The sequence below is a fragment of the Magnolia sinica genome, chromosome 18 (assembly GCF_029962835.1).
Source record: "Magnolia sinica isolate HGM2019 chromosome 18, MsV1, whole genome shotgun sequence".
Taxonomy (NCBI): domain Eukaryota; kingdom Viridiplantae; phylum Streptophyta; class Magnoliopsida; order Magnoliales; family Magnoliaceae; genus Magnolia; species Magnolia sinica.
In genome coordinates, this window is record NC_080590.1 from 18,273,735 (window position 1) to 18,291,792 (window position 18,058).

An 18,058-nucleotide genomic window follows, 5' to 3' on the forward strand; every position below is an offset into this window, starting at 1 on the left:
TCCTTTGATAGTATGAAATCCTTTTTTAAAGTTACCCAATAGGGTTTGCTTTAGTTTAAACATCTTCTACTACTTTTAAAATGTTTAGTATCTTAAAATAAAATAAAATTACCCTCTTAGAGAAGCTGTAAGTTTAGGACTAACATAAACTATATCCAGTAAATTGTGAGGAAGAAGAAGAATATTATTATTCTTCATAATCTACTTATATAGATTATTATTATTATTATTTTTGTGAATTCAAGGATTATGATAGAGGAAGAAGATGGTAATATTTTCCCCTCTTTTCTCCCATTTTCACCTTGCACTTACTACAACTAAAAATAGATGGTTCTTGTCAAAGTTGTCAATTGGGTAAGTCTGTCAAAGACGCACTTTTGCCTAAGCCCTATCTAGGCCTGCAACGGGGCAAAACAAGCATGCTGGAGTTCAGCACTCACTTGCCCCCATATTTGTGATGATCTAGATAAATTTTGACCCATCCATCCATGCATGCATACGTTACCACACACGCCATCCACCTTTCACATGGCACAGACATGTGATACACATGTGAAAAATGAAAGAAAGAAATAGATATAAATATAAGTTTAAAAATTGTTAAACTGTTCAAAGAAACGTAGGAGGTCAAATAACCCTCACTACTTTTAAATTGCATCAGAGAGACGTAGCTAATGTTAGAACTCAACGTACTCTACCAATCTATACCATTCAAATCTCATTATACTCACCTTCATCAATATCCTCACATCAATCTAAATAGTTTAAAGAGTTTAGTACCTAACCTACTTCCTACCAACCAATCAAAACCATCTAGTGATGAATGTACAATCTAAATTGTTATGTTTGAATTTACCATGTGGATTGCCTATCTTGAAATCTAAGCTATTCATTATCTGAACTATCTAAGCATACATTTAAGGAATGATATTCTAACTACAAAGCTCGCTTATGTGAAAAATATTTTAGCTAGGAATAGAGGTATTCGCATAAGCCTCATCATGGGATATGCTTACATAGGCTGAAACTTTTGATGTTGGCATTGAATGTAGTATTGAAATTTGAAATTGCCATTGAAATTAGGAGTTTTAGATTTCATTTTTTTTTTTTTTTTTTCATGCTCAAAGAACTACCATTGAATTTAGCATTAAAAACTTCATTTGTAGTAAGAGTTAGGACTTGTATTTTGCTTCACAGGGAAGCATATGTGTGAAAATTTATGACATGGGATAAATAGTATAAAAAGGGTTTAAGCATGAGCTTATTGTATGAAGTGAAAGCGTAGGTCTAGTATAAAAAGGGCTTAAATTGTGTCCTGCTGCTGACTGGTTGAGGGTTAATGTTGATGGCTTTGACCTCAGCAACCCAGGCCCATGGGGGGGGGGGGGTATGGCTCTTTGCCTTTTCATCTGCTTATTGCTTTGGTTCTAACGGCAAGGTTGAAATCAGGGATATCTAGGACGGCTTAACCTGCTGCGTGGGCCTCGGTTTCTCCAAGATTGAGATTGTTAGTGACTCCAAATCTGTGGTTGACTCCCTCAACAACAAGGCCACCCCAGCTCCACCCCAGCTTGGTCTCTATGGTACTGGTATACGAGGATAAGGTCCCTTATGATTGGCAGGGATGTGATCATCTCCTGCTCCCCTAAGGAGTCAAATGTGGTGGCTGACGGTCTTGCTCGTAGAGATAGCAGTAGCCAGGCCCATTGTTTTTACCGATCCATGTCTGATCTCCCTCCTGTTATCAAAGGCTTAATTTTTCAAGATCATGTGGGATTAATTAGGTTACTTGAGGGAATCATAGAGGCTCTCAAATTTCTTTCTTTTTTGGTTTTTTTTTTGGTGGGCCTGTTTCCCCTTTATACTAATGGGCCTTGGTTTCTCCAAGATTGAGATTGTTAGCGACTCCAAATCTATGGTTGACTCCCTCAACAACAAGGCCACCCCAGCTTGGTCTATGTGGTACTGGTATATGAGGATAAGGTCTCTTATGATCGGCAAGGATGTGATCATCTCCCACTCCCCTAAGGAGTCAAATGCGGTGGCTGACGGTCTTGCTCGTAGAGGTAGCAGTAGCTAGGCCTATTGTTTTTATCGGTCCGTGTCTGATCTCCCTCCCGTTATCATAGGCTTAATTTTCCTGGATCGTGTGTGATTAATTAGGTTACTTGAGAGAATCATAGAGGCTCTCAAATTTTTTTCTTTTTTGGTTTTATTTTCAGTGGCCCTGTTTCCCCTTTTTGCTAATAGGCCCTCCCGGGTCTTGTACAGTCCCTTCTTCTTGAATATAATAATTCATAATTTTAAAAAAATGGTATGAAGTGAAAGCGTAGGCACTAATAGTTTGAGTGTGGGTTCATCCTTTGAATTATAAGACATGGAGATAAGGAAAGAAAGTAGCCAATGTGTGCATGGTGCATAGGTGTAAGTTAGACAAAACTCAACATTGAGCTTATACGTCGGGTGGGTACTGTATAAGGTTTAGTCCAACACTCAAAATCAAGTAGGTGATCTTACTTTTATTTGAATTAATTGATATAAATTAATGTAATATGTTTTAATTTTTAGAATTTAAAATATAATTAATCAATTTTGATAAATTAGTTTATAATCTAGTTTTGTTTCAAAAATTTAAATTTATTTAATTTTTTTATTAAATTATTGGTTTAAACTAGTTTTCTAAATAATAATTATTTTTTAAAATAAATTTTTAATTTTTAATTTGATGTAATTCTTGAAACCTTATATTTATTGATTTAAATTGAGTTGGAAATTTTAAGTTTAAATCTTACTTATGTTATGAATGATAGAAATTTAGGATTTATATTGATTTAAGCGTAGTTTTGAATTTTAAAATTTACTTGTTAAATCTAGATTGAGATTAAATAAATTTCATAATTTAAATAAATAAATAAAAAATTTCACCTAAATTAAAGGATTAATTTTCCAAATCCCTAATTAGTGGAAATTAATATTCTAACATTTCTAAATTTACAAAGTAAAATTATCATCGAGAATTAGGTTTTTATTGTTTGAATTTTTAGTTTTTTGTAAAATTTAATTTATTCTGAATTAAATTTAGTAAATTAAATTATTGATAATGTTATGTGAAAATAGTGTTACTATAATGCTTCGATGTTTGACTTTTTAATCCATGGTAAAAGACATGTTTAATACTACTCACTCAAATTAAGAAATATAAGATATTGGTTCATGGCATGTGCATGTTTAATAATTATATTGTGAATTTACAAGTTTAAACTTGAATGTTGGTGCGCTGCCTAAGAAATGTCCCTAGAAGATATAAGTAGGCAGGGCAATTATATCTATTGGGTGAAAAATTCTAAAACTAACAATTAGGGTGATCGTATCCCTTGGGTGGAAGACCCTTAAGTGAACAAGTACGGTGATCATATCCCTTGGGTGAAAGACCTTATAACCCATATGATTCTTTGAAATCTTCTTTGTGTACGACATATGAGTAAAATTATGTGCATAGATATATTTCAGAGTTACAACTGTAGCACTAGTCCAACAAGCTAATGTATATATGGATCATTCACTATAAGCTATCAGTGTGTGGGCGTCAATGCAACGTGGTCATTCACTTAGGTACGATATTGTAAGAGATGATCATGAGTATTGTTTATGAGAATTCATGGAAAGTATTACATTCATAACACATTTACGATTCTAGTACTTAAATTCATGTTATTTTATTTTATGTATTTAAATTTTACTCTCTTTTTTTATTTATAGAATTTTGACATAATCTGAACATTATAAATTTTTGATAAGAAATTATTCTACTGAGCTGTTATGCTCACCCTAATATAACAATCCACATGGGTAGAATTGAAATACTATAGGTAGGCAAGCATTTACCACATGTTTTTCCTTTTAAGCAATTTAGGTTTAGTTTGAATTTCAATTTAGTTTTACATCATATTTAGTTGAATTCTAAATTTCGATGTACAAAATTTTTTTAATCAAGAGAGTTGAATTTAGTGAACATTATATTAATAAATATTATTTTAACAGTATTTTTCTTTTAAATGTCTTTGCATATCAATTAAATTTGATTGAATGATGTGAATTGCAATGGATATATATCTATTAAAATTCATGAGCTTGGGATTTAGGTCCTAAATAACCCTATTAGAGTATTAGAATTTTGATGCTTGGTATTATTACTCTTATATTAACTCGTACACATGGGATAGAGTAATGCTATGGATTAAGTGTTAGGCAAGTAACACCTTAACGAGTGTTACCTTACTGTGTGAGGCCTACCATGATGAATGCACTGTATATCTACACTATTCATTCTTTTTCCGGATCTTTTTTAAATGTTATCCTAAAACCTAAGCAGATCCATATCTCAGGTGGCCCATACCAGTAGAAAGAGTAGTGAATGACTATTAAAAACTTTTTGTAGGCTACAAAAGTTTTGGATCAAGCTTTTCTTTGTATTTCCCCTCCATCTAGGTTGGGTTGACCTTATCAATGGGTTGGATGGCAAATAAACATTACCGTGGGCCATAAGAAGCTTTTAATGGCAATCATTCAATAACCACAGTTTCCTTTGGTGTGGTCCACCTGAGATTTGGATCTGCTTAATTTTTGGAACCGTATCCTGATTAAAATGGATTGGAAAAGCAAATGGACAGCTTAAGTACGACAAATAATCAAGGTAAGTCCCACAGTAAGTGTAACATCCACTAACGTGTTACCACGGTAACACCTTATCCGCTTCCAATGCCATGACCGTTTACTACACCACATCCCACTGGAAAGACACAAGCTACTTTGAGAGTGATTCCCCTACCCATACCTGCATCATTTTCAGGCGTGCGTACGTAGGTGCAGTGCAGTAAGAAACAGTGTGGTGTGGGGTCTACCTTAATACATGTATGAAAATCAATCCCATCCATCAATTTCTCTGTCTCACGTTAGGACATGAGCCCAAAAATCAAGTCCATTCGAGACTCAAGTGGGCCACACCAGGGGGAACAGTGCCATTGGGATGCTCATCATTGAAATCTTCCAAAGCCGGAGTCAATGTTTAATATCCTTTGAAACCCATATTCATAATTTATTCTAGGAAAATCCAAACATAAACCTGTTCCAAAAACTTTGGAATCGTCCCTGTCCTTGCTGTTCCATGCAACGTGGCCCACTTTAGTTTTGGGTAGGCCTCATTTTTCTTGGCTCACGTCGCAAACGATGGAGGGCATGGATTTCACACGGTGATCGATCATTGTTCTAACTATACAGTGGTTTTGCCACACACTTCCTGCATGCATTGAACTTCTCATAGCTTTGAATGAGTCCAGATGGGGTGTACAATTAGCAAGGGGCATTGTCCATCTGCCAATGGGACCACAGATGACGTTGACAACTGTAAACAAGTCATTATCCAAATGATATCATACGATTCTGCCCTCGGCGGATATATATTTTAAATCTGGACCGTTCACTCTCGAAAGACATTGTTGTAGGATCCTGGATCCAAAGATATGATGCACATTAATTATTCTTTTATGTTCATTTCATGATATAGATTATCAGTTTCGTATGACCCTACTTCAGTTAATCATCCCAAACAAAACATCTCATTGATAGAATAATTCTGACCTTTCATTTGGTGGTCTGAAAATATATGATGGAAGATAAATGCAGCAATGGTCCACATAGAGCTGAGAGGATGCCCAAGATATGCAACTAGAACCTTCCACTCCCTGAGACATTCTGGATGTGACCCTTCCATGGTTGCCTTAGGACAACCATCTGATCGTTGAATCATGGTCCCATTTATGTAGGATGCGTGGAACCCAAGTTGTGCGTACAATTGAGAAAAGGTTCGAAATAGGTGGTTTGGATGTCACGGATGGTGACACATTGTCCATGGGTGATGGGTGAGATGTACTGAAAATGCTGATTTGACAAATTTCCGGTGTAGGGTAATGTACTGCACGTTTGGATGTGTGGGATGTTTTGGCAAATGTACTGCACTAGCCGTTTTGGCTAACAAAACCAAGTTGAAAGATAAGGTGGTGGAGGAATCAATCCATAGGAAGATGATCTCTATTGGATTTCTTCCTTTGCTTTTTCTCTTCTTCGTTATTGCATTCCTCAGGCTAACATCCAAACGACACAAAAACCTCCCACCTGGGCCTCAGCCATGGCCAATCCTAGGCAACCTTCTACAGCTTGGAAACAATCCACATGTTACATCGACCCACTTGGCCCGAATCTACGGCCCACTAATCTCATTCTGGCTGGGAGCCAAGCTCCTCATCGTGGCATCCTCCCCGTCGGCTGCTGCCGACGTTCTCAAGACCCAAGACCGCCTTCTCTCTGCCCGTGACATCCCGCACACGTACCGCATCAAGGATTACATCTCATTCTCCCTGGGGTTCGCATCCCAGTGCAACGAGAGGTGGAAGGCGCTGCGGACCATCTGCAAGAACGAGCTCTTCACGACGAGGATGTTGGATGTTCAGACCCATTTGAGAGAGAAGAAAGTGTCGGAGGTGATTGGGTTTATATTCAGTAAAGAAGGAGAGGAGGTGAAGATCGGCGAAATGGCATTCGCTGCAGTTTTCAACACCATCGGCAATGTTATTTTCTCAAGAGATGTTCTACAGCTGGGGGATGATAGTAAGAATGTTGCTTCTGGGCTGAAGCATGAATTTTCGAGAATTCTCCAACTGGGGCTGGCGCCGAATCTGGCATATTTCTATCCAGTGCTCAGTTCCTTGGATATTCAGGGACAGAATCAGGAGGCGACGGTGTTCAACAAAATGATATTTGATATATGGGATGAGTTCATTCAAGAAAGGCGAGCGGCAGACTATGATGATGGTGATGTGAAGAGTGACTTCTTGGATGTTTTGCTATGTGCTGGATACGAAGATCTCCAGATTAAGGCCTTGATTTCGGTTTGTAATTCCTTATGATTCTTATACTGATCGGTCCAGTCCAGGCCAGCTGGCACAAAGGGAGAGGTGAGAGGACTCTGGCTCTCGCCACCCTAAAACATGGTTTTAAATGACTCGCGACTCAAATTGACTCGTTCCGTCCTGAATTGAGCCGTGTTTCGCCCAAGTCGGGGGTGACTCGGTGTTGAAACCGATCAGGCTATCTGGTATGGGCAGATACCCGGACTGTCCCACTAACCTGTGCTAGTTTTGGCTGTTCACATGGACAGTAAAACACATCGTTTCCACTTGTACTTTTATCAGTTTCTACCCATTGGCCTCCTTAAAAGAATCCTATGAATTCTTTTTTCTTGCCATAAGATACTGACAATCCTTCTTCATGTGCCCAGACATAATATTATTATAGTACTTTAACTTCCCTTTGCTTTTACTCTTGGATTTGGACCTTAATCGAAAAAATTCATTATCTCATTTAAAATTTTGCTCTCTCGTAACCAGTGCATCTGTAGAGGCATCTATGTTACCACTTTTCTTTTTCATCGCCTTTGACTGAAGGGTATAACGGTTTCGACACTAATGGTTGATTTACTGGTACACAATGAGTCCTTGAATGACTTATATAAAGCTGGGAGAGAATTCAACATGATGCATGCCTAATCCTCATGTTTCATCATTTTCTCTACATCTAATAATTTACAAATTAACTTGTTGAAGTTACTAATGTGGGCCTTAACGTCAACCCCCTCTACCATCTTCAGATGGAACAATTGAATCTTAGGGCGTGTTTGATTTTTTAGTGAAGTGGTAAATACCATGTAAAAAAGTAATAATTATTTCCCTGTACATTTACAACATGCCTGATTTGTCTGCTTACTTTTTGACACGAAAACCAAGAATATTATAAAATATCTGTGGGTCCCATTGTGATGCATTTCGCTTATCCACACCGTTCATCCATTGTTCCAGTTGAATTCATAGCATAAGTAAAAAATTGAGGCATATCCAATACTCAAGTGGACCACGTCATACGAAAAAGGGAATCGAATACTTATCGTTAAAAACTTTGTGGGGCCATTGTTTCTATTGGCGTGGGCCACTTGAGTGTTGGATCTGCTTCATTTTTTGTCTCATGCTCCAAAATATTGTAATAAAATAGATGGACGGAATGGATATATCAAATGCATTACCTTGCAGTTCAAAAATTAAAATTGTCTCTTTTGAACCAATTTGAAAGGCATAAATTCCTATGAATTTTCAAACACGGTGAAATCATAATAATTACTATTTACCATGTATTTCCCATTGCTTTGAGAAAACAAACAAGCCCTTAAAGTACAAGCGATTCTAACTTAATGACTATTTCCCGTGTACTTGTTGAACCAATGTGAAAAAGATTTTTTCGCATTGATGTTATCTAACTTAGCTCATGTACTTGTTGCAGTTTTCTCTCTTATGACATTGTAAAAGATTTCATCCGTTAAGCACAATTGGACAGAGGTTCTCAATTTCTTATCCATCTTGTCCTATTCATCACCTAGCATAGATTCCATCCACTTCTCAAGGAGAGTATCATTTAATCCCTACTGAACTAGGAGACTAGTCATTTTGACTTTCCATAGTTCAAAAATATTTTTTCTGGAATATTTTTTAACATCAAACTTTGAATTATATGTCATTGATACTATGCTTTCATATTCAATCTACTTCTCAACGTTAAGCTTTGATACCACTTGTTGGGAATCTGCGGAAGCAAACAAAAATAAACCAAGCAAAGTACTCAAATTGCACAATCAAGTCCAGTTACAAACAATTTGAATTTTACATGGAAAAACTCGCGCGGGAAAAAACCACGGCATAAAGAGATAGTAATATACTATGAAAGAAATAAATTACAAGAGATAGAGATTACCGATTCGAACAAGCCTCGAATCTCCCTCACAAGCCAAGTTATGCCCTTAGAAACATAGGAACGAATTAGAAAGCCCTATAATATTTCCAAATCCTAATTACACCTCATTTTATAAGCTCTATTAGAATCACAATCGAAATAGGAAATAAATTCCGCACTACCACAGTTCGACACATGCTCGATGACACCTTCGATTATATTGAGTAAAACACCAAAACGTTCCAACAACAAAACATGGCTTTTCGAAAATTTTCCAATGACATTGAGCATCTGTTGATGGCATTGACCACAGATTGATGGCATTGAGTGGTCTGTCAATGGCATCGACAGGTCCTGTTGTTTACGAATTTAACAGCAACAACAACAAGTGCTCTTGAAACCTCACATAAATCAGATCGGTTGATAGCCGTAATGCTAGTTTCATTAAGTTTTAAATGAGCTAGGTCATGGTGGGCCAACTCAAATGGCCATCTGGATGAAACAACTATTGTACTCATAAAATAGGTTTTTGAACTCCCCCAAATCTCATAAAGATCGTAATTGGAGTGGCCCATATCTAGTGGGCCCGTCCTAGTTAGAACCTAGCTTGTTTCAAGTACTAAGGACACTTTCATGTGGTTGGCAGGACATGTTTGTTGCAGGGACTGATACGACCACCACACTGACCGAGTGGACAATGTCGGAGCTGGCTAGAAATCCAATAGCCATGAGAAGTGTCCGAGATGAGTTGCAAATGGTTGTGGGTGCCGAGAACTCGGTGAAAGAGTCCCATCTCAACCACCTTAACCATCTCCATGCATGCATTAAGGAGTCCCTTCGATTGCACCCGCCAGTCCCACGTCTACTTCCATGCCAAGCCCTCGACACATGCGAGGTGATGAATTACACCATCCCAAAGGACAGTAGAGTAATGGTGAACATTTGGGTCATTGGAAGAGACCCTGGAATTTGGAAAGACCCGCTGACATTTTCACCAGAGCGGTTTTTGGATACTAGTGTAGATTACAGAGGGAACCAGAATCTGCCCTGGTTTACCATTGGCTACCCGTATGGTTCAGCTGATTCTTGCTTCTTTCATCCATGCATTTGACAAGTCGCTTCCACATGGAATGCAACCTGATGATCTGAACATGGATGAGAAGTTTGGCCTAACACTCGAGAGAAAACATCCGCTACTGCTCGTCCCCAAATCAGTGGTTTAGATTGCTATCAAATGCATTTATTTGAATAATCCTATTGCATTTTGTATGAGAACATGTGTAACCTTTTCTGTTTCCTGTTCTGTTGGGCTATCCTCGTGTGGACTAGCCCATTGGGCTTTTAGGCCTAATTATTTGGGGGCGAGACTCTCCTCATCTTTATATCCTACGATTAGGCACATGCCTTGCTTAAAAAAAAATAAAAATAAAAACTGGTTTGGCCTATGAATAAAAAACTGTTGCTTTTAAATTATATCTCCAGCCAGTCTCACATATGTTCTGACCAAAAAATCTTTGTATTTACAAATTACCTCCCTTTTTCAACTACAGTAAGCTCTATCGTATCGTGAGGTCATTTAAAGAGCACACGAAACTATGTGGGGCCAACTTTCATAATGCTTCTGACAAATGACTCGTCCACCATTTTAGGCATCTCATTTTAGGGCATGCCCGCCCCAAAATTCGGGCTGATTCAATCCACAGGTGGGTCCCAGGGAGGGGAAAGCCTTTAGTAGTTGACTCTTTCTTGAGTTGTGGCCCACTAGAGCCCTATATTCGGCTCATCTTTTGATAACCCAATTAAAATTGACTGGCCTCACTTGAATGAGGTGGATTTCTCTCAAACACAACAGTAGCCTCACCATCACTGAAGCCATCTCGGTTGCATTCTGACACGAGCCAGAGACATGATGCAAGTCACTTCCTTATTATGCAACCGTTGAAGCTAGGTGGGCCCACTTTCATCAAAATCAAGGTTGATCCAATCATAGGATGAACCCAAAAACTTTGGACAATGGCCTTTAGCGGTCCACTCTTTCTTGGCCAGTGGCCCAATTGAGCGCTAGATCTGGCTCATCTCTCGGCGGGTAAAATTACTCAAACAATTTTACTATTAATAGATTGTATGTCCTGGGCAATTCCAAAATCCATTAACACCCAAACAGTTTCACAAAATAAGGTTATTTTAATAATAAAATTTAAGTTTCATGTCAAAACTTTAGTGAGTTTAAATTTTATTATTTTTAAGCTATTTTAGAGTTTAAAGAGTCTAGCAATAAATCCTTTTCTTTAGTTACCCAATAGGATTTGATTCAGTTTAGACACCTTCTACTACTTTTAAAAACTTTAGTACCTCTAAAAAAATTACTATTTTAGAGAAGCTATAGGTTTAGGACTAATATAAACTATATCAATTAAATTGTGAGGAAGAAGAAGAATATTATTATTCTTCGTAATGCACTTATACAGAAATTTTCTTTGTGAATTCGAGGATTATAATAGAGGAAGAAGATGGTAATATTTTACTCTCCTTTCTCCCATTTTCACCATACACTTTCTACAATTAAATATGGATTAATTAAATATGGATTGTAGTTGTTGATACAATTTTCTGGTTAGCCTTTCCTAGACATTCGTGTACCTGCACAAGGGATAAGCAAAAGAGACCCTGGCTAGTACAAGGGACCCTTTGATACCTAAGTCAGGTAGGGAATCTCTGTCCGGTCAAAAACATGTTTTTAAGCTGAAAATTGTGCATTCTTTTCATCATTGAAGATGCTCTTATTTATAGGTGAGGAGATGCGGTGGCATATGAGAGATCTTCCTATTTAATAGGGATGTATTGTAGTAGGATTCAGATCTTACACAAGTCATGGGGATCTTCCTAAATTTTTTGCTAGGATCTCGAGCAGATTCGTATTGTGGTTGACTTCCTAAATCTTTGGCTGGGATCTTGTATAGGTGTAGTTGGGATCAGGTTAGAACTAACATAAGGTAAGTCATGCCGTTTGAAATGATGCTGTCTTGGGTTATGCCGACATGACTCTTTCAGCGAGTAGTTGAGCTTCTTTCAGTGTCGAACGGATTAGCCGATCTTCCAACCTGCTAAAGAGAGACCGATCTCGACCTCATTTTTTGCTCAGTCTGGGGTCAAAGGTTGGAATTTTTATCGTATTCGTTGTCGTTCAATCTAGCGAAATGCACGGACTCCTAACTTGGGCTTTTCTTATTGGTTGGTCTATTTTTCTTGTAACAATAATTGTTAAGGTTGTCAATTGGCTATGTTTGAGCAAGGCTTAGGTCTATCAAAGTCCCACTTTTGCCCGAGCGTTATCTAAGCTTGTAATGGGGCAAAACAAACAATATGCTCAAGTTCAGCACTCACCTTGTGCTAGATTTGGACAATTTATTAAGTGTGCCCCATCATGTATGATATATGAAAAACATGCCCTTAAAATCCTAAATCATGAAGCCCAAGCTTAGCCTGATTCTTAAAAGGGCACAAATTTAAGTACAGTCCTATCCTTGGATCGGAAGCAGATAGGCCCAAAAGCTCTATGGGCCAACCTAACCCATTCATAGATCCAGTAATAGTATTTCTTGTACTTAAATTTTTTTTTAAAATTAAAAATAAAAATAAAAAATCTTATATTATAGTATGAAAAACTAATGTTTTGTGGAAGATTCCTCTGGCCAAGCACAGCATGATATACTTTTGTTTTTTAATCTCATAAGCTCCACTTAGTTGAAACAGGCTTATATCATATCATACAAAGACTTATAGTATCTATAAATGTAGTAAAGAGTTGATGCTTTTCACAGTGTCGTTTCTAAAGAAAGACCTTACTTTTAATAACAATTTCTTTTTAAAATATTGAGCAATTATAACCATTTTCTTCTCCATGACATAATTTAAGAAAAAACTCCTGCAGACATTTTCCACGGGATAAATTGATCATATTAGTGCCATCATTCTGGTCTAAGTGGCACATCTGTTTACCAATCAAGGCGGTTCTTTTATTGGGCCATGGTGTGGATGGCACACATATAAATGGTATGCATTCCTATCTATATAAGAAGAGATGTTACTAAAATAATGGTAGAACATGATAAGATTGTCTGATGGTCTTGATTTTTGAAATGTTGGTTATTCTTACTATGGCTCAATAAATGGGTGGACCTGATTGTTAGTTGATCATGCCATGTGTACAACTATTTGCTCCTATCGACGTAACCTCATAAAGTAGTGCAAGCGAGTGCAATCCCTGTTGAGGGAGAAAGTGACTTGCCTTAACCGGGAGAGGATTAGGTGCGGCCCTTGCTGTGTGGGGCCCACCTTGATGTATGTATGCTACATCCACACCGTCTGTTTTACCAGATCATTTCAGGGATGAGACAAAAAAGAAGCAGATCCAAATCTCAGGTGGACCATACTGAGACTGTGTTTATTGGCCGTTAAAAACTTATTGTATGACATAAAAGTTTTGGATCAAGCTAATTTTGGCCCTAGCTTAGTAAATAGAGCTTGTTTAACATTGAGAACAGGGATCAAGTGCCCATGTGAGTAGGTATGTGTGTTGGTGGGTGTGTGAAAAAAAAATAAAAATAAAATTATACGTGTACAAGAAACATGGAGGATCTGACGCTTGCGTTCTACCTTCAAGACTTTTGGAGCATGTTTACGGCAGGCCCACCCATTTAGTGGCATAAAACCTATACACGTGTGCATGATGACATGTGCGCTGAAACTCCCTTCAGCATATTCTTGTTATTCACCTATACATTTAAGTACACGTGTCTTTCCGTCACATGATACAGACCATAAATAGGGCAGGTCAGTCGGTGTATTAACTATTGAGTATCCTTCATAAAGCGCATGCGCCCTCACAGCTGTAGGGACAGGATATGGTGCAATCCGTACTGCATCTCTATCTACATACCTAGATATGGACAAAGAATTGAGAGCCATCGCCTTCGCTGTCCCCTCTTATTTTTGTACCTATCTTTACACTATTTGTCGGTTAATAACTACAGGGTCTAGAAACTATCATGCATCTCCTTAGATATTTATAGATAGAGAGAAGCGAATGTCATGGCCTCATGTTCGCCCCTATCTACCATGCATCTCCTCAGATATTTATAGATGGAGAGAAGCGAAAGTTATGGCCTCATGTCATTGTCCCTCCCTCTCTCATTTTTTATACCTATCTTTACTCTTTTTAATGGATAATACCTATATAGGGTCGTAAACAGCTCTACCGTCACGCATCAGTCTCTCTGTCTTTCTATCCATTACGTATCTTTCTCTAAATATCTATAGATAGAGAGAAGTGAGAGTTGTCACCTTATGTTACGTTGGCTCCCTCTCTCATTTTCGTACATATGTTTACCCTTTTATCGAGTAATAGTATGATATGTTGGTGTTTTAAAATTAAAATTCTTTCAAGATTTTCAAAAAACAATAAAAGTATTTTGTTTTGTAATGGTGTGGGTTTATTTCTACACCGGATAGGTATAGAAAAAAAACAAAAACCTTAAGTTTATAAGAATAAGATTTTGCATAGGGCCTAAGCTCCTTTCACGAGCATGTGAATTTAGTTGTTTGGGAGGCTATGCTAACAACTCCAATTTATGCTATGAACCACATGTGCAGTGGGTTGGCCTATGGATGTGGTGTATGTGTGCGCAAGTATACGTGCAAGTCTAAAAGTTTTTTTTTGTTGCCTTTTAAAATTTTATTTTGCAATGGTTTATTAAAAAAATCGAACAGGCATGACTATTGGAAGGGTTGCATGTACACCCATTTAAGACAACCTTTGAAGTCTTTATAAGGGATTTCTCTAGTTCCGAATTTAAAAATATTAATTTTCAATCTTTCGACTCTCTTTTTCACTTCAAATCTCATCAACGATTTCTTTTGGTTTATCTAGTTCAATATTCGAGTTAGACAAACAAAGAAGGTTTAGGTTATCATACGTCGAGTGCACTAATGGGACAAGACAACATTTAGGGGTATCCTAGAGGTTGATTGTCTAGTATTTTTGTTGCACTATAGACATCATCCAAATGAAGGAAAATCAATTTTAAGCCAAGTGACTTTTATCGTGTCTCGAATGAAATAAGTTTTCTAAATTCTTCCTTATTCAAATTTCCAAATTTATTTTAATTTCTTTTTACAATTATTTTTAAAATTTAAATTTTAATAATTACGAATTTACATATTCAAAATTCTTACAAATAACTGTAGAGGTCGTATATGGTGCAATCCGTCATGCATCTCTCTCTACATATCTATAGATAAAGAGAAGTAATAATCATTATCTTATATTAATGGTTGCCCCCCTTTCATTTTTGTACCTATCTTTATCCTTTTTGTGGGATAATAGTTGTAGGGGTCTTTTATGGTGCAATCCATTATGCATCTATCCTTATATATCTATAGATAAAGAGAGAAGAGAGTGTCATCGCCTTATGTTATGGCCAACCCATCTCTCATTTTTATACCTATTTTTACCCTTTGGTCAAGTAATAGAGAATATACAACAACGAAAAGTCAAGACCTATTTTGACATGTATATAAAATTTATTCGGATAACAATTTCTCCTACTCATGCAAGTACATGGGCGCGCAAAGACAATCAGATTGATAGAAGTTTTGCTGTCAGAAGTAAGGTGTGGCCCACATTGATGTTTATGAGAAATCCACTCCATCTATTTTTTTGCCAGATGATGTTAGGACATGAGTCCAACAAACGAGACATATCTAAAGTGCTAGTGTGATGTGTGACACATGTCCAACATTGAAACATTCATGAGGCCATGAGAGTTTTGGATTAGGCTAATATTTTTGCATTTTTGATTCATCCTAATAGGAGTGAACTTATGAATGATTTGGATGACATAGGCTTTGCAAGTCTAATTTGAGTGATTCAAGAGGTGATCCCGGCTTGATGTCGGTCGATGGACGATAAGCCTACTAAGATGAACGTCTTTCTATAGTTTCAAGTTCACCGGGCCACTAACGAGTGACCTAGAACTAATTTAGTTAATTAGAGCATTTTTGTAATAGGTTAAGCAACATGATTTTTTGTTTAGGGTGATTAGGCTTTGGATTAACTAAATCCATAGTGCAACCTATTTATTTAATTTTTTTAAGTTTTATAACTTATTAGTTTAAGTTTAGATTGAGATTTGAGTTAGATTGTAAATTTTACATTAAGTGAATTAAATCAACTTTTATTAAATTTTAGATTGAATAAATTTTTGAATAAAAAAAGATTTAAATTAATGAAGTTAGATTCAAATTGATGTCTAACCTAAATTATGATTTTTTGGAATTTAATTTAATTATTAAATTGTAATTTGATTTGTAACGTGAATTTTTGAATTAATTGATGTACATTAATGTAATATGATTTAATTTTTAAAATATAAAATATATTTAATCAATTTTGATAAATTAGTTTATAATTTGGTTTTGTTTTGAAATTTTAAATTTATTTAATCAAATTTTTTAAAATTTAAAATTTATTAGTCTAAACCAGTTTGCTAAATAATAATTATTGTTTTAAATAAATTTTAAAAAGTTAATTGGATGTAATTCTTAAAACCTTGTATTTATTGATTTAAATTGAATAAAAAAATTTAAGTTTAAATCTTACTTAGATTTTAAATGATAGAAATTTAGGTTTTGTATCGATTTAAGTGTAGATTTGAATTTTAAAATTTAATCATTAAATTTAGATTATGATTAAATAAATTTCAAAATCTATAAATAAATAAATAAATATAAAATTTTATCTAGATCAAATGATTTTTTTTTCAAATCTTTAATTAGTGGAAATTAATATTCTCTCGTTTCTAAATTTAGAAAGTAAAATTATCATTAACTAATATAATTAAGAATCAAGTTTATATTGCCTGAATTTTTAGACTTTTGTAAAATTAAATTTATTTTACTTAAAATTTAATAAGTTAAATTATTGATAATTTTATGTGAAAACCATATTACTATAATGCTTCGATGTTTGACTTTTTAACTCATGGTAAAAGACATGCTTAATATTACTCACTCAAATTTTGAAATATGAGATAATGGTTCATAGCATGTGCATGTTTAATTATAGTGCTAGTTTCATACAGTTTTAAATGAGCTAGCCAAGGTGGTCCAACTAAAATGGCCATTGGGATGAAGCAGATCTGGATGTTAAATACAACAATTAGACTCATAATACTGGTTTTTGAACTCGCCCAAATCTAATCCAGATCGTAACTGGACTCGGCCATTACCAGTAGGCTCGGCCTAGTTGGAACCCAGCTTGTTTGAAGCAACTAAGGAGACTGTCATGTGGTTGGCAGGACATGTTCATTGCAGGGACCGATACCACCACCACACTGATTGAGTGGACCATGTCGGAGCTGGCTAGAAATCCCAAAGCGATGAGAAGAATCCACGATGAATTGCAAATGGTCGTTGGTGCCGAGAATGTGGTGAAAGAGTCCCATCTCAATCACCTCATCTATCTCCATGCATGCATTAAGGAGTCTCTTCGATTGCACCCACCGGTCCGCTTCTACTCCCACGGCAAGCCCTCGACACATGCGATGTCATGAATTACACCATCCCAAAGGACCGTAGAGTGATGGTGAACGTATGAGCCATTGGAAGAGACCCTGGAATTTGGAAAGGCCCGCTGACATTTTCGCCAGAGCGGTTTCTGGAGACTAGTGTGGATTACAAAGGGAATCATTTTGAGTTCATGCCATTTGGTGCTGGAAGGAGAATCTGCCCTGGTTTACCGTTGGCTACCCGTATCGTCCAGCTGATTCTCACTTCCTTTATTCACACATTCCACTGGTCTCTTCCACATGAAATGCAGCCTGATGATCTGAATATGGACGAGAAGTTCGGCTTAATGCTCGAGAGAAAACATCCGCTAGTGCTCGTCCCCAAATCAGTGGTTTAGATAGCTATCAAATGCATTTATTTGAATAATCCTATTGCCTTTTGTATGATAACAGGTGCAACCATTTCGGTTTCCTGTTCTGTTGGCTGTCATTGTGGGGACTGGTCCATTGCGCTTTTCGGCCCTAACCATTTGGCCTGATTTTACCTTTCTTCCGATCAATATTTAGAAAATGGATCACACCGCAAAAAAAGTGCGGGGATTGAACTACTACTGTTGAAATCTTCCTAGAGTCTACTGTCGGTTTATTTTTCATTTAAC

The 18,058-nt window shown here is 36.6% G+C and overlaps 1 protein-coding gene across 1 annotated transcript; it reads left to right on the top strand.

The window, feature by feature from the left end:
* Positions 1–6,036: 6,036 nt before the first annotated feature.
* On the top strand, positions 6,037–18,052 carry LOC131233454 ((S)-N-methylcoclaurine 3'-hydroxylase isozyme 1-like). Its single transcript, XM_058230162.1, has 2 exons — positions 6,037–6,944; positions 17,190–18,052. The coding sequence occupies exons 1-2, from the start codon at positions 6,081–6,083 to the stop codon at positions 17,442–17,444; spliced, it is 1,119 nt and encodes a 372-aa protein (XP_058086145.1). The 5' UTR covers positions 6,037–6,080; the 3' UTR covers positions 17,445–18,052.
* The last annotated feature ends 6 nt before the right edge of the window (positions 18,053–18,058 follow it).

What these genes read in the sequence shown, in the direction of transcription:
- LOC131233454 (XM_058230162.1), top strand. Translation starts at nt 6,081, where the DNA reads ATGATCTCTATTGGATTTCTTCCTTTGCTTTTTCTCTTCTTCGTTATT. An exon ending in AGATTAAGGCCTTGATTTCG is followed by an intron (nt 6,945 to 17,189) that starts GTTTGTAATTCC and finishes TGTGGTTGGCAG; the next exon opens with GACATGTTCATTGCAGGGAC.